General features: G+C 32.0%; 1 protein-coding gene across 1 annotated transcript; it reads right to left on the bottom strand.

Annotated features, from left to right (window-relative positions):
* On the bottom strand, window positions 1-26,183 carry LOC134264774 (uncharacterized). The gene is given in 16 exon segments (XM_062747055.1): window positions 1-2,837; window positions 4,939-5,097; window positions 5,490-5,562; window positions 6,791-6,918; window positions 8,736-8,861; window positions 11,190-11,358; window positions 11,394-11,453; window positions 14,067-14,194; window positions 14,528-14,592; window positions 14,706-14,814; window positions 15,315-15,435; window positions 16,956-17,174; window positions 19,066-19,170; window positions 20,672-20,791; window positions 22,344-22,439; window positions 25,632-26,183. Coding segments are annotated over 16 exon segments (2,331 nt in total). The 5' UTR covers window positions 26,025-26,183; the 3' UTR covers window positions 1-2,577.
* Window positions 26,184-27,123: the final 940 nt, after the last annotated feature.

Raw genomic sequence — 27,123 nt, 5'->3', positions numbered from 1 at the left:
TACAGTGGCATTTTTTATTTCATGAATCTTTGGTCCTACACACACTCACATTAAAAAAATCAAATCTTCTATTCATGCATTGGCAAGACACTTTTACATCTAGAAATACTACAACTTAAGAATAAAAAAAAATGTTCAATCGCTTCTGCATTGTGTCAAGTCTTGTCACATAAAGTTCAATTTCAATTTACATTGATTTTGTCTTTGGATAAATATTTTTTCTATATTAAATGATTGCCAAGGTCAAAGTTAGACCAAAAAAAGTACAAAGCAAATTAGCAAGAAAGGCTTAACAAGTAACCAACAGTTTGGGGTACTCAAGTACAATATACCAAACAAACTACATGACATTTACAGGCCAAATGCATTTCATTTCCTAAAAAGAGAGAGAGAAAAAAAAAGAATTTTTAAATGCACTCAAAAATGAAAAAAAAAAAAAATACATCATCAGAATACAAAGTTCAGCAAGTAGTATATTTAAAAAAAAAAATCTTGAAATTTTTCAAGAAAATTCTGGAGATCAATGAAACATTAACAGCAAAGTACTTTCCTGAATGCTCAAATTCTTGATTTTTTACTAGGTATTCAGCATTTCCTTGTAATAATATCAAAATAAATTCTTTCACCTGTAATAACTTTCTATTATTTTAATGGTCTGTTTCATCAATGTTTTGCTAAATATAACTTTGAAAATAGTATTATTTTGTTGGATTTCTGCACAGAGAAAGAAAAATATACAATTTCTCAAATAAAAATTCACAGAACATTAAAAACTTAACATCTTTTACAGTATATAAACAATAATGGACTAGACTGTGTAAAAATACTGTTTCAAACATTTGTCAGTTTCCTTTTAATATACTGATAAATGTATAATCAATTTTGAAGAAACAATCACACAACTAGTAACTAACAAAAGAGAAGGGCTTACATAAACCATGTAAACTCCCAATTGTCCTCCATAATATCAGTATTATTTCCAATTTTTTAAGAAGAAAAAAAAAATATTTATAGATACTCCATAAAACCAAGCATATCCATGAATTCTTTTTACATACCAAAATTTTGCTTTTTTAAACCATGGATTCTTCTATAATTAAATCTGGTCTACTTGACACAACATTTCACAACCTTAGTAAAAAGTGAAGAGATCTTTATTTAAATTGGAAGCTGGTTATAATAGCAGTATTGTGGAACATGTGTTTTAAATGCTTTAAATAAGTTTACTAGAACTAATAAAAACAGAAATAATAGTTTTAATACCATAAGTTTTTGTTTTAAAAGTAATTATAACACTTTTTTTCCCTTAAATATTAAAAAAGAATTAACGCAGGAAACTTGAAACTTGCTTCAAAGTCTTGCATCAACAAGTCTATAATCAGAAACATATCTTTGAAAATAATTTAGTCCTACGCTATAGATATCACAAATTTTACAGGCTTATCTGAAAATTGGTCATAGACCAATCTAGAAATTCCTAATAATGTAATACTTTTTACAATACGAACAGTGTTTAATACAATACACACAAATCATATTATTTACAGGCAGCCAAAAACACAATGTTGAAATAACTAAGAAGCTCTTGAAATGTACACAAAAAAAGTTAATATAATAAAACACTTTTACAGGAGGTATATTTAAAGGGAAAATCACAAGAAGGAACAATAATTAAGGCATATTTTATACAAGGTGAAAATATTATGCTTAAACATCCCATATGAATATAAAAGTTTACAGTAATGTACATGTATACAGACTTAACAGTGTTTACTTTACATGGTCTGTGTTCATTTTTGAGGCGACATTCGGAGGGGAGAAGTATGATTGCAAACACTATGGGGCATTTTTCTTTACATAATAGGATTTTTTTCCATGGAAAAAAGCAGATGAAAACCTTGTGTGACAAAAATAACTGAACAGAAAATAATGGCAGACAGAAGGATCCTTGCATACTTTATATGAATTCAATTAATAAAAGCATTTAAATGACTGTTAGGAACTGAAAACATTATGCTAATGCTAATAAGCTAACCTTTTACTGACTTACAAAACTAATATCAATGTAAATTTAAACAAAAATCATATGGGACCTTGTTTTCCACCACTGATTGAAAATACAGTGCAATCTGTCTAATCCAACATTCACTGGGGGACAAATTTTGCGTCACAATAGACAGGGGGCTGGATTACAAGGTGTAAAGAACAGAATAAAATGGGAATTTTAATAAAGTTTGGAATTCACAGTGAAACAGATTTGTTTGATTAGATAGCTAGCACTGTATTCATAACAATCTTTTCAGATCAATAGATGCAGATATAAGCAATGTTATTTTTTTTCCACCATGAAAACATTTGTTTCTTTAAAAGAAAGTACTGATAAAATTAATCGTATCTTTGCCATTAATTGTGATTTAATCCAATCTCAGTTATGAAAGTAATTTTTGTTTTCTGATAATTATATCAAAAAATATAAATACTAGCTAGGCTACAGCTTCATGAGTCATATCAATAGTTTTTCTATATGAAAATATATAAAATTTTCTCATATACTTTATGATTAATAATTAACAAATGCTATGAAATTAATGTCTGTTGATATTGCATATCCTTTGGGTCAACATTTCTGTTTAATGAACCCTCCCTAGAGGGGCCTTGTGAGACATTGCGTGTTGAGGAACGGGAAAATGAACTCTCCCTGGAGGTTTCCCCTTGTGTTCGCTGCTGCTTCCTTCCCCTGCGGAACAGTTTTTTAAGGCTTCCCCCGAGGGAACGAGATTTCTTCAGATTTGGAGTTCCGGGTGGCTCTGCCTTTCCTCTAACTAACTCAATGTCATCTAGCAATAAAAAAAAGATAGAGTTTGATAAAAATTTCATGCCTACTGGTAAAACAAAACCTATTGATCTAATCTAGATTTACTTAGCCATTTAATTAATAGCAATTAGCAATTCATTAGAGACATGTTTAGAAGTATGTCTAATTTAAATGTTCAAAATTTGCAACCTTTGTTCAAATCTAGTTCTAGAAACAGAAAAATTTAATACTAATAACTATACATACAAAAACCAAAACAATTTGAAACTGGTAGCAAAAGCAAGGGAAATTATTTTTCTTTCTTGTGCCAAAGCTCTAGTGTGTCTGTTGGTCATGCAATATACAAAGCAGTGATGCATAAAATATTTTGTTTTCTAATTTTTTGTCTACAAAGGTTTTCTCCCACATTTCACCTAGAAAGCTTTAAATATTCCAATCCAATCTTGGAATTTTGAGTACCAATAAAAGCTAAAGATGATTAACAAGTTGCTGTCCTTTAAAAAAGGACTGCAATACGTGGACCATATGCATGTGTTTTTAACCGAAATTCAATTTAAGAAAATTTTTAGGTGTAGTGAATATTCATGAAGGTGTGTTAAATTTTTAGGTGTAGTGAATATTCATGTAGGTTTGTTAACACATTCTACTATGATCTGCCTACTTATGACTGATTGAAGTCTTAAAGCATTTGTTAAATTTTATCTCCGATTAGCATGATTAGCCTTTACTTTTGTCAGTTTAAAACACCGGGAGATGTTTTGGTACATGCAACCCATAATGGCTGGGACTCAAAACCTGTTCTGGATTTATACGGAAGAAATCTATCATGGGAAAATAGATCTGATGGTTCACGTGTAGCACAGCTCTGTAGAACGAAGATATTTTTTTGTCGGAGACCCCACCCCCTCGAGCATTTGTTGCTACATACTTCTATCAAACGGTAGTTATATTGCTGAAATATCGAGTCTGAGGCAAAAAGCTAACGCCGGTAAAAACTTAAAAGCAAGAACTCGTTGTTGAATGACGTTTTATTTAAGTTGTTAAGTTACATGTATCTTTATACGCAAGTTCTTCCTACTTTTTAAAATCTTTGTACATGTTCCACAGAATCAATGTTTAGTTTGTATAAGAGAATAGACATAAGTATTTGTATAAGAGAAAAATTCGGATCCGCCAATGAATACATGCATGCGGATTTGAAAGAGTGATTTGCCAATGAAGGGTATATTCTAATTCGAATAGGGCGAATTATTCTACGGGCAATTTGCCGTAGGTGCGAACTCTCTAGTATTCTCGCGCATGCGTAGCCTGTCGTTTGCCCATGGCATCCGGTTTAACTTCGCTTATATATTTACTGCGTGGACCTCAGGGTCCACGCAAAAACATGGTTTTTTTTTTGTTTACAAATACTAAATACTAGTTTAAGACAAAATATCCATACTATGCTATATCCATACATTCACTATATCAATATTAATACTAATATACAGTGAATTTAGAATTTGTCATTAAAACCATTTCTGACTGGACAAGGAGATTTCTGTCATCAGATAATATACTAATGCTGCATGTATACACGGAAATTTTCACCACCACTTTTATTTTGCCCCTTTTACCCTGCTTAAAAGTTGGTTAATTCAAAGAACACAGCATTATTTCTTAAATAGAACTGTGACTGGGTAAATTAAAAATAGTGATGCAGCGCTGTAAACTTTGCAAGTGTGAAAGGATGAAAATAACATTGGGCCAAAAAAATCCCATGTATACAGTATTTAAATGGACACACTGTGTTTGTGCTACATAAACATATAATTTATCACACTGTTAATGAGTGCAAATGGAATATAAATATTAATCATACATGTACAGTACATGCATTCTACTGACTGAATTATTACTAAATGTATGAATTTTATTTTATGTACATGACTGACAACTACATATATTATAGAACTAATATGCTGGTTCAAAAGCTAAATGCCTATTCACTACCCCTACATTGTTTGTGCAAATGATAAAACATAAATAAAAAAAAGGGAATCAAATCCGAAAACCAGCTACTAGGACAAAATCTAGACATGTGAACAACATTCAGTGAACTAGAACACGTGGATGCAGTGAACCTTTAGATTGTGGCTTCCCATGGCCAGTGTCTGGTGGCTGCAGATAGTTTGAGCCTTCTCTCAAAGAATTGCTCGACCTTTCTGCACTGCGTGAGCGCTTCTTTGAGCGAGAAAATCTTTTCTTGATTTGCCTTGCAAGGGACATGCCCTTCTTTCTATCTGCAAAGCATGAAGCAAACAACTTATGCCCATCTATTCTAAGCTTTTGTGACTTTGAGTGTTGCTATGTGCTGATCAGATCTGAGATTACTCTGTGTTGTCTGCAGATAATACTGAAGCTTTGGTGAGCAATGTGCTATTCTTTGTTTATACATGTATACAAGAGAAAGCACAAAAGTAGCAAAATATGGGGTAAAGTAAAAAAGCATTACAACTGTGAAGATTTCTCTGAAATTTCAGTTGCATAAATAAGAATATCTGCATAATTCTAGAATACTTGATGTATCAGGATCATGGCTGGCAATGCATTCTGACTCTCATTTTAACATGATCTGTAATGTATTTGCTCCTAAAAGTTGAGTATAAATATTTGATTGACAGTAAAGTTTTACCTTTCTCTTGATGACCTGGTGATGGAGGTTGGGTCGTTACCACGGGAACATCCTGATGCAGGTCTTCAGGACTCTTTAAAAAGATGAAAATGGTTTTATTAATTTGTTTCTTAATTTAAATATTGGTAAGTTAATTTCAAGTTGTTATGAATAAATAGAGGCTATATGATTACTTTTCACTCAATATTTTTAGTAAACCAGTACTGCTTTTAGTCTCAGTAAATAATTCCAAATAAATACTTAAAGTTATAAAAACCCATATATATATTTTACAACAGGTTATAATGTTAGATTGAAACTGTAACAACATGCTTATGAGTTAGTAATATATCTCTATCCATAGAACTCTGTGCGCTACAAAAGGTACTTCTATTATGTACATCTAACTCTGTGACTGACATCCATGTACAAAATATATACTTCTAATTTTTGGTGAACAATAGCACTTAATTATATCTAAATTATCTCATTTAGTGGGACATGGTCACAAAAATTTAGTACTTAATACACCCTTACAACCCACTGGATCAGAAAATGATGCAATAACATAAATTTGCATTGCTACGAGATCTGCTTTGAATAAAATGGACAGAGAACACCATCAAAGGAGAGTCAACATGATGATTTTGATGAATTTTTTCATGAACTAATATAATACAGTAAACCAACTATTATTCGCATTAGCTTTTATTCACGATTTGTCAGTTTGAAATAGATCTGCCATGATTATTTTTTGTGACCAAGCAAACATTCTTTACAAAGCAAAATACATGGTTATCCGCAAGTTTAAGTGTGTCGTGAAACTCGCAGATATTTCTCGCACGCAAATAAAAGTTAGTTTACAGTATAGTTCTAAATATAGTTTACTATAAATTCATATATAAAAAGTTTTAACTTTAAGCTTTAAGACTTAACAAAACTTTTAACTTTGTGCCCTTCAGGTATTTTCTAACCTTGACCTTTGGAGTCCCTTTAGTCTAATCTTCTTTGACCTTTGTAACCCTTCTAGCCTTACCAAACTTTGACCTAGGTGCCCTTCAAGTCTCATCTTACTTTTACCTTCAACCCTTACCTAATTTTGACCTTTGGCGCCCTCCAAGCCTTAATTAACTCTATTCTTCAAGCCTTACCTAACTTGACAATTTCTGTGACTGTCCTTCAGGCCTTACCTAGCTTTTGACCATAGGAGCAATTTTAGCTTTACATTACTAAACTCCGACCTTTGTTGTCCTTCAAACCCTACCTAACTTTGACCTTTAAACCTTACCTAACTATGACCTTTGTTGCCCTTCAAGTCTTACCTTCTGGACCCCTGTAATGATGAGTGTACTAGTCCTAGATGGAGTTTTAGATTTGAACTTCCTGTCCTTTAATTCACGAATGGCAGTCTCAGCCACCGATTCAACCCCATTCATAGTTACTACTTCTGCTGCAAGCACAGGAAGCACATGCCAATAAAACAGGCTATACATATAAAACAAACTTCTAAGTACACACACACTTGGACTAGTATTCTGTATTGTGCACAATTAACTTTTCAGTGCATGTATTACACTGGCAAAATTTCTATGGCCAATATGTATTGTGTCTTTTACAACATATCCATCATAAATTGCATTCCATTGTTTTTGTTGCTCTAAATACTTCCAAAAATTTTTTTTTTACTATTTTGTCAATTCTGAAATTATAATTACTTCCCTAAGTTTAAGATCTGGAAAACAAAAGTGTCAGTTTTCTAATATTTGAAAAAAAAATTTCTTTTATTATGTTTTATGACTATATAGCTTGGTAAAATAAGGTGTACACAAGTTTTAGGACAAGAAAATTGGAGTATTTCTTTTTTACATAGACAAGGGAAGTGTATATGTTATTAACCTCTCCTTAAAATAAACTTAAATTCATCGCACAGGTTATTGAATTACTTCTGATTTCAATCCGAATTCCACAAGTATAGGGTATTAAAAATACTTCTAATTAAAGTTATAACAATATTAAGGTATACAAGTGCTATTTTGGGGGTTCCTGGAGTGTTTTCTGTCATGCAGGGGTGTTCACAGCATGAGCACACAAGAATGATACAGGTATCAAACTGCTGTTCGTTTTACTTACTTGAACATCACCATGTCCAAAGTCTGAAAATCAGGGATTGTGCTACAGTGTTGTGACAACATGTGAGACAGACATTGGGATATTCTACATGTACATAAATTATTGGTGCATGTTATAGTTGGAAAGAGGTTCAGTTGTTTTTTTTAATATTCATTTTTATTGTTTCATTGCATAATTTAAAATCCATTTTTACTCTTCACAACAAGAAACTGCTTCAAATTCAATGCAGCAGGATTGATTCAAACTCGCAGAACTAAGGAAAGACAAAGCTGCTCACTCTGGGAAAATGCAACACTGATTTTAGTTTTTCATTTATTTTAAAGTCATGAGTTAAAGAAGAAAATGTTAACAAAAACAATTTAATGAAAGTAGGAATAAAATGTATTGTTTTAATCAGCTGCTTTTTTAAAAAAAATATATAAAATGGCTTGGTCTTTTTAAGAGTAACTAAGCTAGATTTCAAATGTAAATAATCTATGTATTGTATACACTTTTAAAAATTATAGCTATCTCTAAGGGTTAAGGGAAAACACAGACAAACAGATGGACACACCAGATAACCATATCATTCTTCATCTCCAATATAAAAGGGCATAAAAACAGAAAGAGTTGAACTAATTTAATGTGGAAACACAAATCTCCATGGGGATCAAATTTTGTTGATTTTTTATCTACATGTATGGTTTCGCAAGCATTAAAATTTTTGTTGTTTTGAAAGTAACCCTATTACATACTACATTTTTGTCCCTGTTTAGTCATATGAAAATTTCATAATTTCTTAAGTGGGGCGAATTATAATTGTTCACAGGTTCAAAAGATACTTGTTAATTTAATTAACAATTCAATAAATGAAATTTACTTTACAACAAAATTTTCTGCTTAAGTTGTAACAATATGCAAAATTCACTACTTTTCAGATTGGAAAAGATAAGTTTTTAACCTTCATAGATTGGCAGTAAAAAAGTCAACACAAGCTCTGTTGAGCTTTACACTGACATAGATGAATTGATGGGAGTAATCTAGGGGTGGACTAATTTTCACGATTGTTCAAGTAATACTTCATTATAAGCCTACAGAGAAAACACATCAGGCTTTGAAGACAAGAGTTAGTAAAGAGTTTGAATGACTAAGTTTTACCTGACGAGGACAGAGACAAATTCTGGCGATGCATACTGGCGTTGGTCGTATTCAATGTGTCTATACTTGTGTTTTCCGACATATCAAAATCAAAAACATTTTGCTTCTCTATAAAATGTGGGGATGCTGAAAAAAAGGAGGAGATACATGCAGAAAAAATATATATATATCACAAATATAAAGCAACAATACTGTCAAATTTCTGAGCATACAAAACAGCCGGAATTTCACTCATTAAACTTTTTTTTTTTTTGGCGTCAGACACAACACACTTAATAAAAGCTTCTATCACACCCTATATCTTGAAAGGCTGCTTCCAAACCAAACTGCCTACACATAACTTGCCCTGTCTACACATAACTAATGCTTTTCTTTGAATAAGCATACAGACTAAAAAAGTCTGACTTTTTTATTTTATAGCCTCAAGCTTTATGGATTAAGGGAAATATTAAGCAATCATCTAAATTTGGCATTATTAGTAATCAAAAAAAAATAAAGAGTTGCTAAAAATTCAGTCATAATATATGCAATGTATAAGAATAATTGGCCTTTTTTGGGGGGGAGGATAAAGTTGATAACTTTGCCCCTTGCTAAAACAACTCATTAATTTCAAACTGGGAAAAAAATCTCATTTTTTTCTTTGAAATTTTTTTAACAACTCTGGTTTATTTATTGAATTATTTTGTGAATGAAAGTACCATGCACTGCATAAAACACAAACACAACACTAAGAAACCATTCTCTTTGTGGAAGTGATTGATATTTGTAGATACCTCTTTCCAACTTTTCAATTAAACCATAGAAAGTGTACATCAAATACAAACACACTATATATTGTTTTTTTCTCTTTTTCATTAAAAAGAAAATTGATATTTACATAATTTCCCAGATGTAATTAACCATGTCATGTAGATTTGGACAAGTCATTTCTGCTGTGATTCAAATGTATGTGAAATGACATAAATGACATAAAATAGGGCTGGGCAAAAATATATTTCAATATCATATAAATATAGCCCTTTGATGAGGTCCATGCACTGCATAAAACATATCATACACATATTATTTTTTTTTAGTTGACAAAGCCAATCAAAAGTTTTCTCTCCTTTTTTAACACTGAGAGACTATGATAAAAAAATAATCTGTAATGTAAGTGTGTTATTTTTTGTACCGTTGAAGTAAGGGATTTACTTTTTCAAAAGGCTAATTTGTCTAATTATAAGTTTTGTATTATTTTTTGAAAAATATATCTATTATGTTTTAATATAAAATAGATTCTTCTTCAAGGCATCGTTATGCCTCAATCATACAAACATCACAATTCACACAATTGGCTGTTTTGATGTGTTGTTTTAAAAAATTATTTTTAAAACATGAAGTTGATATACATTCGAGAATCATAAATAGTAACTCATATGATATAATTGATCTTTTTCTCTTGAAATATATGTTAATATATTGCGAAAATGACAAAAAATTATCGCAATACGATATTGTAATATCGATATATTGGCACATAATTTTGTCGTTAAGTATAAAAATAGACTTATGAAAGTTTGTTATTAAGCCAAACAGTAAGACAGAAGTTTTGTGGGAGCATTTCAGAGCATAACTTAGATGAAATCAACAAGATTTTTTTCCGTGTTCAAGGTTACTTATCACAGTTATGTACATTTTGCATGTAAATGAAATATGACAACAAAAAAAAATATTGCAATACATGTCGCAAATTTAAAATATCGCATTATATAAATGGTCTGTACCCAGCCCTAACATAAAAAATAAATATTTCTGACCATGGTCTTTAAAATTTCTTTAAAACCCTCAGAGGACTCTGAAACTACGATCAGTCAAACTTAGTCATCTCAAACTCATTGAAACTGAGGTAAAACTTCCAAGATATCTCGATCAGGATTCAAAGTTTGAGGATAGAGACTCTAAGATTACTTTGATATCTTACTGGTAATTGAGACATCAGACATGTTTGAGAAAAACTTTGCTACAAGCCCTATATTACTGGCACAAAAATATTTTGGATTTTTTCAAAGTTCTATAAGGATCAGTGAGATACCATCTATGATTACCTTCTCTCTGATATATTAATGTTCTCTTTGTAATTGAAACATCCACAGGGTCCAGAAACAGAAACTGTTAACAAAAATGTTTATTTTAAACTTTTTTAATTGTTAAAATCAGTATGTATTCAAGTTTGCAACACACAATACCCTCAACTTAACAACTATAAATTGTCCTTGGTGACTTTAATGAGTGACCTTGACCTCAAAAATTTTAAATATGAGCTTTCTCTCTAGCCTAGCTTTAAAGTTAAAATTGACAGAAAGACAAATGGAATAAATATTTGAGAACTAAGAACTGTTTTAAATGATAAAGATACATGTATACCATATTTGTATAAACATGTATATATTACACATTAACACAAAGTGAGCATACCATCAACTGCAGCCTCATGTCTCTGATTTTTCTGCTGTCTCTCTGTTGTCATTGTTGTCGTGGTAACCAGGAGTTGTACATGCCCCGAATACTGGTAATGATTAAAATAATAAACATATGAAAGTAATACTCCAGTAAGTAATATGTCCTAATTCACTTGGATTGTTCTCTTTGTATCCAGAAATGCCTCCAAGCGAGAAGGACATTCTTCTGGTTCATCACTGGGCCCAACCCATTAGTGTCCACAGGGTCAAGAAACAGAAACTGTTAACAAGAATATTTACTTTAAACTTTTTTTAATTGCTAAAATCAGTAAATTCAATGTTTGCAATACACAATACCCTAAACAACTAAATATTGTCATTAGTGACCTTAATGAGTGACCTTGACCTCATTTTTTTTAAATATGAGATTTCTCTCTAGCCTAGATTTAAAGTTAAACCTGACGTAGTAATAGGGATAGAAAGACAAATGGAATAAATATTTGAGAACTAAATCACCAATAATTGTTTTAAATGATAAAGATACATGTATATACAATGTATATATATTTTGAAGTAAAATGGCACAACAAAAGGGCCCATTAAGTATTGCTTAACAGCCCTTACCTGGCTATGACATTTTTCAGTACTGAGATGATAATATAATCCAATTTATTACTTTGGTTGTGTCACACCTACATATGCATACAAATTTTATACAAATACAATGAACATCAAATAATTTTCATTTCTTTCCATGCACTGATACATGTAGCATATGATATAAATGCATATTAATAGACATCTATATGCATGTATATATGTAAGCAAGATTTATTTGCATTAAGAGCTGAAGTAAAATGGTTATGCTAACTGATTTGCAAGGGCATGAATACTCAACTAATGAATCTAATCGAAGGAGGAATTAAGTGATGATTTGGTATCTACTTTAATGCCTGACTGCCAGAACATTCATTTGCTTCCTCTTTAATGAAATATCAGCCAGTATAAAGGGAACTTTTTGGTAGGTCTCTACAATTCTGATTTATCATGTCTATATACATATAGAGCTGCAATAAATAAAACAGTTTTACTATATATCATCATATCTTTAAAGTCTTTATTTTATGCCATGCAGAGTAACATTCCTTTTCCATCACTGACTAAGTCTTCAATAACATATCTTTATTGGACATTCCAAGCATTCAAATGCAGAGCAACAAATCGGCAATTCCAGATCTCCTAAATATACATACATGTACGCCACTGAGGCAGTTTTCTTGGCACCCAGGCAGACAAAAACAAATTTAGCACATGTGATATGATTTCAACTGACAGGAAAAGTGCGAACTTTACTAAAATAAAGAAGGCCGACTACCAGTTAAGATAGAAACCATGAGCGCTAAGAAGCATCAGCAAGTATTTTGATTTTGCACTTTGATTTTAGCAATGGACATTTCTAAAGATATATTCTTTTTCTTTTGGCATTTGTTAATTAAAAGAATGGTTTGTCATTTCCTCTGCATAGTATTTTTTCTACTGCAAAATGTTCAATAGAAATATTCATTTTAATGCAATTACAGTTTTTTCCCCATAAGATTTGGGACAAAGATCAATATTTGAAATAACAAATGCCACACATACTTTTACATAAGCTTCTTGCAGTTAATCTGTGGATTTTACATACAGCGAAAAAAGAACAAATTATTCCCTCATTCCAAAATGACATGTCTGATCTTGTTTTATTAATTTTGAGTAGTCAGCCATCTTTAATAATGGCTACCAAATTAAGCATGATTTCTTCAAGCAATCCAAGTTAATTGCCATATATCTCATTACCCATGATGTAATCCTAGCTATAATTGTTATTACCATGGAACAACGGCACTACTACATGTATATAACTCTACTTTGCAGACTTAATATGCAAAAAATACACATAATCAACACCAATCTTCCAAAATGCTTTTGACACGTTCCCTTTTATAAAATCACAAGCTCACCTTCTGTACTAAACAAAAACCCATTGTCAAGGTAACAAATATCCTCAAAATGATGAACTCGGAAACCATGGAAACAAACACTACTAGAAAGTCTATAACTCCACACGTGATAAATATGGCACACATATATACATCAAAGGCAAGATAGGGCTCAAAAGACCTATTTCTGAGGGTGGCGAAACTGAAAAATTTCACAAAACACATGTCATTTTTTTCTGGTTTTACAATTTTCCCCCTTTAATCTAAATATTTCCAAAATGGTTGCACTGAGAGCAGACTTTTTATTTATCTGCTTGTAAAATCCACAGTTCCTAATACCTACTGCATTTGAGTATCAAAAAATAAATAAAAATTTAAAGATTAAGCGTGTGTAAAATTAAATATTCTTAAAATCTAGGCATTTTTAAAGAAATATTGTTAAATAACAGATTGGATGACATCGTAAATGCAGTACTCCTTTGAGACATTCCCTTATGCACTGATCAATGATTATTTCTTCTTTACACATGAGGATGGAATTAAAAGAAGCAATTACTCTTGAATTTGTACTAAATACTAGACATCATTTAATTGAAATGAAGAAATTCCATAGAGAAAACTTTTTTTTGCTAATTTACTTCCACTGGAGTACTGAATTTACAAAATTAAATGAAAACATTGACAAGATAAGAACGATACATTAACATAATAACAAAGTAGGCAACATAACATACAATTTCACCGATTTTAAATCTCTTCAAAATTTCATATATTCTAAATTCCTAATCTATTCTACCAACTACTCTTATTGACCCTCTTCTAATATCAAAACACAATTTGATCATCTAATTTTTTTCCCTCCAATTTCTAATCTATAAATAGAAATGATGCAACATGTCACACAGCAGACAAACCTCCACAGTAATGGAGCCGCTGGCCATATTGCCGTCGTCCGTGACGCCCTGTAGGGGGATGATCTGCCGACTGCTGGCATTCCTCTTAATGTCCTCATAGTACACAATAGCCTCACCAAGAAAGTTCTCTGTCATAAATAGATACTGAATTAGTCAGTTAGTCAGTTATTTATTTAGTTGTCTTTCTATGAAATAGTCAACTGTAAATACTTCTGATGATCTAAACTTTTCATATTTTTTTCTATATAGAGAAAAAAGGGGCTTAATTATTTAAAAGAGCTAGGAATTATTTTTCAAAGACTTAAAAGCAATGAGATGAACAGATGGTATACCCAAGGAAGTAACTCTTAAATCATGATATATATAAAATACTGAAAAGAACTCTCAGCAAAAGTTTTTGGCACTGTCTAGGAAAAACATATTGTATTGCACTATTATGTAAAAGCAGTGTTACAACTTACCTCCAGTAGGTCTGCTTTTGTCAATGACCTCAAACTTCAGTTCTCTTGTATTTCCAGTCAGATCACTAAAACAAAGGAACCAATGACATTTGTAAACTAAAAAGTCACCTTTAACAGAAATAGACAATATTTTCATAAATCCAAAAAGGCACTGTATTTTCTTGAAATATTTACTCACAACAAGAACTGTTCGTCCCAGAAAGGATTGACGGACATTTTGACGACACTGGTGATCTGACTCTGGGGTGGATTGTCCATGAACACAACACAGGCAGGGTCTATAGTTCCTGGTTCAAAGCAAGACATATACCAGAATTTACATACAATCCATGAAAAAATATAGGGTATTGCTTCAAATAAAACTTGAATTTTAATCTTAAAGTAGTACAAAATCTTAATCCGAAATCTGACATCAAAAGCAATAGACAAGTTTTAGGTAATAGGTAAGTTTTATTTAGAAGAATAACTACTGTAAGGACAGATGATATGAACAGACTTTTGTCAAAAATCTTATTATTCACATCATTTCCAATTAAAATAGATCCAAAAATATATAGCAATCCAGGTATCAATTTTTTTGTTTGTATAATCTGTCCTTAAAGCACCTTGGAAGCAATATATGTTAAGCAGTGCTTGTCAGTAGTAATCTTAAGTATATTTTGTTTTATTTTGTTTAAACAGGTATATACATTTGGCAGTATGCATTACCTATACATGTATAATTATAAGCCTTCTTCATAACCATGATCTTTAATTAATTCATCAGAAACAGGAATTTTCCCTTTACCTGTCACACCTTTGGTGGCCAGTCCACTGGCTTTGATGACCTTGACCAACAGTCGTTTGTCCTCAGAGCTCTTGTTTGTCCTGGGTGTGGGGGCGGCAAAGCTGGAGCCAGGAGACTGGAACTGAAATCACAGCAAAGTTGTATATATGAAAATACAGATCTTAAAGAGTCCCCAAAACAGTGATTTTTTTACAAAAAAGTCTATATGTGGCATAACTTTTGTTAAAATGGGCCAATCACTGCAAAGCCTATATATTATTTGAACAGAGATATACCTATAAAAACATTATCTACAAGGTCAGCAAGTAAAGTCGGGAAGCTACAAATTTGATGGAAAAAAATGCCAAAATGAAGGATAGAAAAGGGGGACAATTCATGCCCTAGCTGGCTAAGCATTTCATGACAAGGGCATAAAAAACTTTTCAGTAAACTCATAAAATATTACATTTCTACAAATGTGTATAAAATAAGGTAGCAACTGCAAAAAGGTTTTGTTAAAGCCATTAGTCATAGACTGTATAAGTACAGGTCATTGTGCTCCAGCAATCATGGTCGAGGTTGATGATAACAATCAATCTCCAATGTTTAACAAAAATTCAGATGAATTGCTTGTACTTTTTTTTTTCATTACGTGATCTTTAAATCACAAAATCCTAATTTCAGTGGAGGAAACTGAAGAGAAAATCAATGATTTGCTCATAAACAAATTGACACTACGCTACTAAACTAATGACTGCTCCCAGAAGACAGCTTATTTGAAATGTACACTGTACCTCCTCTGGCAGTGTTAAATCTTTGTGTAGGCTTCAAAGTGAAGCAGAACATGAATTATATCAACATGATTTAATTCAAATTGAAGCATAAATCATGCCCTCATAGGGATGCTGCATGAAACTATAAAATGTTCTTAATGTGGATGAGACAAAGCTTCAGTATGTTTGCATAAACAACAATAATGTTTAAGTTCCTGTCCTGTCATTGTTAAAAACATTGATACTGATTACAATTCAATTTCATGTATTGATCAAGCATATACATAGCATGTTAAAAAGTGTAGATAATTATTAACAGCAATCGATCTCAAAAAATACACAAGCAATACAAATCTGTGAAGATGGCATAAAACGTGGACCCCTGGATATTCTAGAGGTGGGATTAGGTGCCTAGGAGGAGTTAACATCCCCTGTTGAATGGTTATACCAGTTGTAAGCCTGATGTACTGATCAGGTAGTTGGAACTTTTCATAGTCAAAAGTATCAAATTTAGTATAAGACCTTGTATGATTTATTATCATATTACTCCATACATGTATCAGAGCTCTGCAAAGCACAACAATCAACATGGCCATACAGTTATTGGGAGAAAACCTGTGGTTTCCTAAAATGGCAAGATCATAGATGGTTATAAGGAAGAGTCAAATTTCTTCATCAGAGTACTAGGGGATAAAAGGATAACATTTTTTATTAATTAAGAAATAATAATTAAAAGTAAATCAGGACTAGACTAATGGAAACAATACAACTTGATAAAATAAGACTTCCTGTATCCTTCTAGTTATATAAAATATGTTTAAAAAAAGTCCTTATTTGAAATATTTTCTAAGAAAATAAAGCCTTAATTCTATTCAGCTAAGATACTTACAGAGCTCTGGGTCTGCTTGACTTCGATGGGTTTGAAGACTTCCTCTGTGCGGGGCTTTGGTGAGACTGGGGAAGAGGCGGGGGACCCTCCACACACTCGGGGGATATTCTGGGACTGACCGGTCACCCATTTGGTGATGTTGAATTCTGTGGTGGCCAGACAGATGGCATTTCTGACCACCTCTTCCACCACCTCAATGTCCACTAAATCTGATGGGTCCTACACCACACACAAATAAGACTGGTAAAACATTCAGTAAATCTATGGATTTATATTGATGACAAATGGATATGAAATAAAATTAAAATTGAAACAGAGCTTTTCTGGCAGAAATAGCCTGTATACATTGGGAAAATTTTCAAAAATTTTATAAAGAAAGTTAAAATCCTAGCTAACAACAATTTTTTCCAAAGACATTCCTTATATTTTCTTTGAAAAAAGAAATTCAGTCCCTGTGCTATCATTTCAAATTATTAACAAAATTTTACAAGTAACATCTTGTACGTTATTTAAAAAATCAATATAAATCAGTTTTAATATAACGTAAAAACTGACAGGATTAGAAATGCATTAATAATGAATAAATATGTCTATATTACCTAATTTAATACAAATATAACCATGATATCTCTTCTGATGAGTTTCATTACCTACTTTACCTCTAGAATATGAATATATAGTAACTTTTAATTAGTAATAAGCTATAATCAATTGTTTAGGTTTCATACATATAGCATTTCACTTCAATGCTATCAACTATAAATATGGTTTATTGTGATTGTCTCATTTGTTTAAAGAAATTGAGAAATACTGATACCTATAATTTAATCTAAATGCCATTAATATTAGGTTAAAAGACCTAGCTAGAAAACCTAGCTATCTTCTTCCAATTAGGCATACATCAAATTATGTTGTAAGCAAATTTATATACACTTCAGCAAGAAAATCAAAGAATTTTTCTCTTGTGTGCATGTGTGAAGGATTCCAACAACTGTGTAGGTGTGTATATAGCTTCTGTACGCAAAAAAAATCTCTCATCCATTCAAATGATATATATCTGACATTTCCATCACATGAACGTCTGCTATCTGCTTTACAGATAACTATGGCAACAGAAAACCCACTACCTGCCTGGCAATGATTTGAATTCTACCATCTGACATAACATTCACTGAACCAAGAATAGCTTACAGACAACATGCAGGTATAAATGTTGAAATATCACACCTACATATGAAAACCCATAACATTTATCCATCAATATTTCATATTTTTAATCATTTCAAAAAAGAGGAAACATCTTCATTTCCAGGAAACAGTCATCATACAAGATGCAGAAAACTCGTACTTTTAAAATTGTTTGGAAGGGTTACAAGAGTGAAATTGATATTGCTGTTTGTTTCAGCAGGCAGACAAAAGGAAGATCAATTTCATTAGTTTTGAAATATTGCTATCCTTCTGTACATTTCATAAGTCAACTTGTTAGCTTTAGTGAAGACAGAAATATGACAGACGACAGACGACCAAGTCTATAACAAAAAGGTGTGAACAACCCAGCAACTTGTCAATAATTCTGGCCTCATCAGAAACTTATCCTACTAGCTGAGCATCTGAGTTAAAGCAGATTTCATAATTGAATGGAAAATACCATGCTCTTAGTACTTATAATATATATGGTAATAGAGCAAATATGATACTAGGGATTCATTAATTTGACACTTAGTCATCCTAGGATAGAAATCTTATGAGCAGGTGAAATTGAATGCAGATACCCTAAGAGTCTGTATAAAGTTAACTTCATGGTGGGGCAGAAATATAATCTTTCATTTCAAAATTAGATGAAGAGCTATTACTCAAGACTTGATTTTCCTATGATAGTAGAACATGGTTTCTTGGTCTGGGAGTTTCTAAGATCTCTATATTTTTCTGTAATATAGCGGTGGGGAACCAATCTACTATCACACAAAATAAATACTCAAAATTTTCCTCCCTACAGCCCAGCTAAAGATAAGCTTTTCTATAATTAGACACAAAAATGTCTACATCAGCTGGAAAATGGAGGAGAGATCACTGGCCTGAGAATGCCTGTACACTTTATATATATGCCTACCTGGTATGGATTCACAGGTTTTCCAACAATGCGAACATCAGGACGACCTTCAAAGGCGACCTTAGCCATCATATCACTGCCGTGCGTAAAACATTCCAACCGAAGCTGGAAGAAATACCTCATTTTATTATGATTTAAGTGATGTTATGTGAATGTTAATCAAGACATATATTAGATCAAAATGCTTTAAATAAAAAGAATCAAAAATTGTTGAAATTGCAAGGCAAAATCATTTTATTTTAAAATTACATCTTGTATAGTAGAGATTAAGTCTGTTTTTAATTTATTATACTCGTAATTTTAGCTATTTTGATAATATATATGATCTACATTTTATTTGGAATATATTACACAAAAGCTGTAGCTGTGTATTTTATTCCTTTTAATACATTCAAAACATATTCTACTAGGGTTATTGTGAAAATCAAAGAAATGGCACCATTATTATTCTCGAATAAACTACAAAAATCATCAATTTTGAATGTTAATTTTCATTAAGTAAAGGATTGAGGCATTTTTTGATTTTGATGCAATTTTTTTGCGACAAAAAGTTTCATTGGGATTCAAACTGCATAACACTTTTTCTAATGTGCAAAGTACAAAGGAACAAGAAGTAGCATTTAATTGTGAAATCATAAGACACTTCTGCCAAAGCTGAAATCTATACTGAAGTTTAAAACTTGACCACAGTAGAATAGAAATAATTCTCTTGTCTTTGGAATTGTTGGAGAATATACCCCTGTATCAATGTTTTGTTGGAAAATGAAAACTTTGCACCTGGGAACACTTTTAATTTCCCAACAAAAAATTCTCCACTATCTAATATCTTCTCCAACAATTCCCATGATGTATAGAAATGATTTCTTCTTAATCATCAACATGCAATTTTCTACTACATGTAATTATGAAGAGGAACATATCTCATCACATTTCTTATCTAAATTTCCTTTTCAATAGCCTTAGCTGCACAAATGATGTAACATACAAACTCTATGTTATTGATAAAACTACACTTGAAGTTGCTTTGAGCCTTTTGTTTGGCTTTCAAAGATAAACAGTTCTCTTAAATAAGACATGATCATCTGTATTTTATTGCATGCCTTGGCAAAAAGCTATATAATTATTTACGTGCATGCGTTTTCACATCTTGGAGGATGATGAACTTCTATTGGTTAAGAATGCCAAAGAATTATTTATAGGCATTTATCTTTATAATTAATGGTAGTTTAGTGTGGAATGTTCTTTTACAATGAGAAAGAGCAGGAGATACTGACTCAATATGCATCCTAATATCAAAACTGATTTTTTTTTGTGGGGAGGGGGGCTGGGAAGTATTTAAAAGGTAAATCAGCTCCTAGATGCCACAAGAAACCCAACTAAATACAGGATTAAGGGGATCTTGGGTTCTTCTTCTTAGTAGGCCTGAGGGGAGTGAGGAGGAATACCAAAGTCATTAAAGGCAGAGAAATTCCACAACCCCCTGGTCTTATAGGGACAACCTTGTAAATATAGGTGGTACTTATTCTTTTAAAGATATATCATATTTTAAGATATTTTATGGATGCGATTTCCTGATATATAAGATAAAGTCAGAATTGCCCCTCACCGAGCCTTTCAGCTTGAGAATGCTGGTGTTCAGGTTGGTAAGTTTAACGCCCTCCGTCGTCTGTTGGGAGGCAAAGATGGCAAACGACAAGTCTTTGGAATCCACCTTACATTTGACAACCTACAAACAAAACAATACATTCTTATTTGTCAAAGCCCATTAGTTTTTACATACATTTCTATTCAAAGAATGTTAATGCATCTTTAAAATGCTTAAAATTTATCATTGTCTAATTTTAGTGTCAATTAATGCATAAAAATGCAGTTTTCAATCTATATTTAAAATATCAGTTTCAAAACATGATTCTGCCCATATGCAAAGTGGGTTAATACTTTGCACTTTAATGGCATGATGTTTTTTGCCTGCATGCATGCAAAAATTGTTGAACTGATAGAAAGTACATGTATTAATCCTCTGCAAAGGCATATGCATATTTGTAAACAGCAATTTCTCAGCAAGACCTTTCTGCCCATTCTATGACAGTGTAAGACATCAAAACAACCTAATCCATATTAATCAGGGATAAAAGAGAACCTATAGATAACACAGAATTATTCTTCTAGAGATGAACAAGTACTGTGCTATACTCCTTCTGGAGCATGTTCATCAGCTAGCACCAAAGTATGCATTTAGTGCAAATTCTTTATCATGGTTCTGTAAATTTAACCAGTTAAGACAAACTTAACTATATAAGAACATACCGGTATTTTGAACTATAGAAAACCAAATGTCTAAAATATGTTGACCAATATTATATTAAGAAATATATGCCAATACAAATATAGATATTTTCCAGGTTTCCAAAATATGTTGCCTAATATTTGCCCATGCATACAAATATAGAAATTTTCCAGATATCCTAATATAATAGAGCAAAGAGCAAAAGGAAAAAAAACACATGAAGCAGTACTGTTTATATTGAATTAAGGCATTGTTGTTTTTGATGAGGTTTACAGTTACTGTGCAATTGTTAATGATACAAAAATGGCAGTCTGGAGCTTATACAATCTCCCCAGTTACAAAACATGTCACACAGTTGACAGATCTGGGATTCCTGGGGGATTACAACAGCTCTCCCCTTAATGACTGATTCAGGGATACACAAACAAGGCTGTGATATGTAACGGCTGTCCAATGTCATTCACCGGTTTGTGTGACAAATTTACACTTCTAGCTATCGAAGCAATATTTTTAGGGATTTATATAGCTTGCATGCAATTTTCCACCTATTTGTGAGCGTATATTAAAATTATTTAAGTATACTTTAATTGTAAGATTAAGAATGAAATTGTTTTGGCTATATTTAATTAGTTCATACAGTGTTTAGTCCCACAGCTGAATTGTATACAGATTTTTCTGCTTGCCTGATTATGACAATTTAGGAGCACACCAAAGGTGTGAGCAGTCACATGACCACAAACACAGGTGTGAACGGTCATTGGGGATGCTTACTCCTCCATGGCACCTGATCCAACCTCTAAATTGTTTTTTGATTCCATATTTGTTCTGCTTTCAATTTCTATCATTTCTATATACTCCTGAGCTTTATTAAAACTGTTCATTATCTCTATTTTTCCTTATATCCATTTTTCTGATGAAAATGATGAAGTCCATTCAAAAAGAACTGAAATAACTAAGAACACATTGTATGGCAAATAAATGAAAAGCTTACATATTTATCCTCTGGACCCGCCTGGAAGGTCACCTCACTGAATTTCGGGGGCAGACTTCCTGACTTGACGCGTTCAAACTTTAGCTGTACTGGTCCCTGTTACAAGAAATAAACAATACTAAATAAGCTTATATATAAGGCTGAACTTCAGAATATTTCAAAAAACACCAATACCATGGATATGTCAAAGTTATTTGGAAGTGCTCATCACATATTCTTTAAGTATTTTATCCTCAATACCTTAAATTTTGAGACTTTGGTTATCTTAAATTTTTCTTGGTTTCATATACATGTTGTTCTAGATAATCATTAATGAGGTTGACTGTGTTTGTCATTTGATTTAATGTTTTTAGCTTTGTAAATATAAAGTAAAGATGCTGTACATATGCATTAAGTCTACTTCAAAGAATCTTAATGAATATTAGGGTAATTCAGTTAAAACGGTATCTAATTTATATTTGAATGGATCCATCAAACGTAGATTCACTGGTTCATTTATAGCTAAAAATGCATTAACCATTAGTAAAATTCATTAATAAAAGCTATGTGGTGTATTGATTATAGATAAAATATGACTAAAAGGTTCTAAAAGATGAAGTTTTTAAGTACATATATAGAGCAATAAGTCTTTAAGCCCTCGTACTGCAACAGTTTTAAATTAGAATCAAAGTCTAAATGACAATCATTCATTGAAGACAACAGGATATAAAGGAACCTTGTGTCTGTCTTTTAAAAAAAAATCATGTCTTGCACAGTATATAATGTTGGAGTAAAAATCCAAAAATGTGGTTTGTGTTATACAGTATATTACTATTGTCCTCATGATCTGACCCAGTGGAGTAAACTTTGAATTGACCTGAGTTACACGATTTTGTTTAATTTAACTTTTTGCTTAGGGTGGGTCACAGAAACTTCTATAGCTGAACATCTGAACCTCTACATGGTTACTTCATGTATTTGACAAAGAGGGATTTTTTTTTACAATTGCTGCTTCCCCTAAATTTTGGAAGCTTACTTATGAATCAAAAGTTCACCTGGCCATACTCCATCACTTAATAATGTGCAGACATAACAAATAAGACAGCATTAAGGCCTAACTAAAAGACACACTGCAGACATAATGACCTCCCAGTGTCTTAGGAGCAATATGCAGCCGACCATCTAGATGGCTTTATCATCACCAGATAGTCCAACACAGTTATAGGGAGCATTCTGATGGGGAAATGATGATCAAATTATGTAATTAACTGTAAACAATGTCCAGACATCATCACAGGGTGATTCTGAACTGAGGGAGATCAGAGGTCACCTCAGGTCACAGTTAATATATAACAAATGGACTGTTGGTCAGAATACATGTGTAGTGCATTACTTGAAACATGTTAAATTTGACTACTGTAACTGACCACTAGTTGCAGATTTCCACTGAACAACCAAAGTCTTTTGTAGCTCTATTCTAATGGTTGGTAATTTGTTTGCTTTATATCCATCCCTTCAAGAATGGGACATCTGCATGTATTCAGCAATGTTGGTCACTGAGCAGTTAAAGATGAAGTTTGTGGTAACATCTACATCAACAAGGGATTTTGGTTTATACACATGATACAGTTCCATCAGAAGCCAAGGACCCCTAAATAGATTTATTTGAACTCTTTTTTTTGTTTTGATAGTTTGGTCAATTTGTCATCAACATCTTCATAGAGTTGACTTGTCTTTAAAAATTTAACCATGACAATGTAATAAGTTTTATCAAGATTTGTTGATGTTATTGCAGAATACATGTACACAGATCAACACAGAATCAAATTCATAGGATGTTTCATTATTCAGAAAACATGCATCTCTGAAGTAGCAATGCAAAAAAGCTGAAGAATGCTCCCTATAAGTTAGTTAATTACATATAAATTCCTCTTCAATTACATAAAAAAATCCAACATAATAATGAATCCTTTCTTGCCTTCTGTCATTATCAGGCATGAAATAGATAAGAGGGATTAGCTAAAGAAAATAACAATTACAAACAACAGCACCAGACATCACTGTTTCCATGGCAACTCATCATAATTATTCAGTGAGAGAGGATGAAATGTGATTTAATTTTCAACAGCTGATCTGGAATATGTGCCTGTAGCTAATGTGGAAAAATTGCAAAAATTTGCATAAATTTGCTTCTTTTTTTTTGACTTCTAGAAAGCCAAACTATATCCTAGAATTTTGCACATGCAAGTTTCAATACTTGGTTTACGAAATTCTGATACACATGAAGTATCCTGTAACTATCTGATTTTTATCACTAGTCCTTTTATAGTTTATATCATTTTTTATGATTGATTTAAGTTTTCCTTTCTCTCAAATTAGTGAATGTGTTACACCATTTTAAATGTCAACATACTCTTTAATTTCTTCTCTCTCTTATAAAATGTTTGACATTCAAAATGTGTTACCTTTTTTTTCTCTCTCTGGGGGGGGGGGGGGCACTTTTAATATTAAATTACGTTATCAATTTTCCTCTTATCAAAATAATTTCTAAAATAGTATTTTGATGTGCTTGTAATTAAGGGGTTCCTTTGACTCTATTTTATAATTTTTTCAATGCTTTAATATACTTCTTTATCTGCATGTATGACACTACTACCAAATTTGCAGTACATCATTGAAATATGAATTGGTAGGGTGGTACACTGAACATATGACATGTAAAAAAAAAAAAAAAAAAAGATGAGATCGATATCTGAGGAACTGTGACAACCCAATCAAATAAAGCAAAAAGAAATTCTGAAAGTGAATGCAATAATGCTGTCATACATGTAAAACAGTCACTAAAACACACAGGAGCCTGCTACGCTATTCTTTATATCCTAGGCTCACAGCATGATCTTTCATACATCAACAATATTTTAGGCTATTCCAGACCACTAAATTACTGTGTTTGTTTTCATTGTATATGGTATTGATTTTTACATTCACAGTTACTATCTCAGTATCTGACTATACCTACTCATAAAGCAGTTTCATTAATTTAATTAGCACTCCATATGAAGATGGATATTATTACTGTACAGGGTAAACAATAAAAACACTTAAAAGCATTTCATCAGTTATCTTAATACTGTTAAAGAAAATTATATAAAATGTGCACAGATTGAGAAACACAAAATGAAATGACATTATATTATATTTTTTCCTCACAATACATGCAATAACTTCCCAATATCAACCTTTGAGACAGTCCCCCAAAAGAGTAATTACATTTTTTCTTCATTTCTTTATCAATTTCGACACACTTACCCCAAGTTTGATTGTCTGTTCATTTAAACCCAATACCCAAGCGTCCACAAACTCTGGAAACTTGTCATAATGCAAGTAGAACCAATTTAAAGCCGAGTTTAACCATTGACAGGATTCCGCTCCGGTTTTGTCTGTTACAATCGGCCCTGAAACCCCGACAGTACTGTGGTCCCAACTATCGCGGGGTTTCAAAGGCCCGAAAAATGTCAGCACTGCATTGACAATGATAACGACTAATACTGCCCAGCCGATCCACCCGAAAAGCAAAACATCCAATAAATTATCGTCCCAGTCAGAAAACAACCAAGCCGTAATTCCCTGGCCCGCATTCGCCATTTTGTCGAAACTCTCCCCAAGCCGATACCAGATCAGCTTCAATGTGATATCAGCCATAGGGAGCCAATCAGAGCCGACTTCTTGTAAAACGATATGCCTTGGAATTGAACTTCACTCCCATATTCTGCTATAGAATCATATCCGTAGTTCACGAAGATAATATAAATTCAGCGCTTCGTCTTCATACACATTCTGTTCTGTTTGTTGAACGTAAGGGAATCCCTCGAGATCGATCTTTTAATTTACGTCAGAGAACTTTAAATATAGCCGTTGTCGTGTAAAGGGAATTCCCAGCATAGACAAATTAATATTTATTGACATTTAATTATGTTTTCTCTTTAGGAAAGGGGGTTGGAGGTAAAATATATCAAATAAAAAATACAATTTTTGTATTTCCTAAATAAAAAAAGTACAACTTGAAGAGAGAGAGAGAGAAAAAAAAAACTACGATTAAACGCTTAAAAATAAACGCGTTTTCTGGCAATTAATGGTACGTGTTCAGCATAATGAATTAATTAATTTATTTAATTAATAGTTTATTTATTTCAAAATATACTTTGAAGTATATAAGTTCTATTAAACATCGCTATGTCAGTCTAATCATTTAACATTTTCAAAGTCCTTCAACGTTTACGTAAACTTGATTGGTAAATATTTTTTTATACCACTTTCCTTAATAAAAATATTGAATGATGCGTGAAAAAAAAATCCACTTGGGTGCTCTGAAATAGGAATCAATTGGTAAATAACATGTTTTTTGTTTTTTTTTAAATGAAAGTTGATCAGTAATTTATATTAATTATTAATTCTAATTTTAATACATATATGCAATATTTTTAAAAGAAAAAAATCAATATATTTTTTTATTTCGATTCATTGGGGCATCAAATAGTGCTATTCCATCACCAGCTACCTGTACAATGTGATAGGTAAGGTTAGAAAATTATTTGCGATAACTTGAAGGATACATATATAATGTTAAGGTTGGACGCTGTCAGACTGACCCATTTACTATCTCGTTAATTATAAGCACATTAAAGTTTATTCCAAAGAAGCTATAATTACATGTAAGTAGCAATAATTCCTACATTAACCCGCCTTGTATAGATGAACCTACTATACAGATCGATGCTCACTATAACTGTCAATCATTCTG

The sequence above is a fragment of the Saccostrea cucullata genome, unplaced genomic scaffold, assembly GCF_032062105.1.
Source record: "Saccostrea cucullata isolate Sc308-1 unplaced genomic scaffold, CSIRO_AGI_Scuc_v1 ctg613, whole genome shotgun sequence".
NCBI lineage: Eukaryota > Metazoa > Mollusca > Bivalvia > Ostreida > Ostreidae > Saccostrea > Saccostrea cuccullata.
This window is presented reverse-complemented; position numbering and strand designations above follow the sequence as displayed.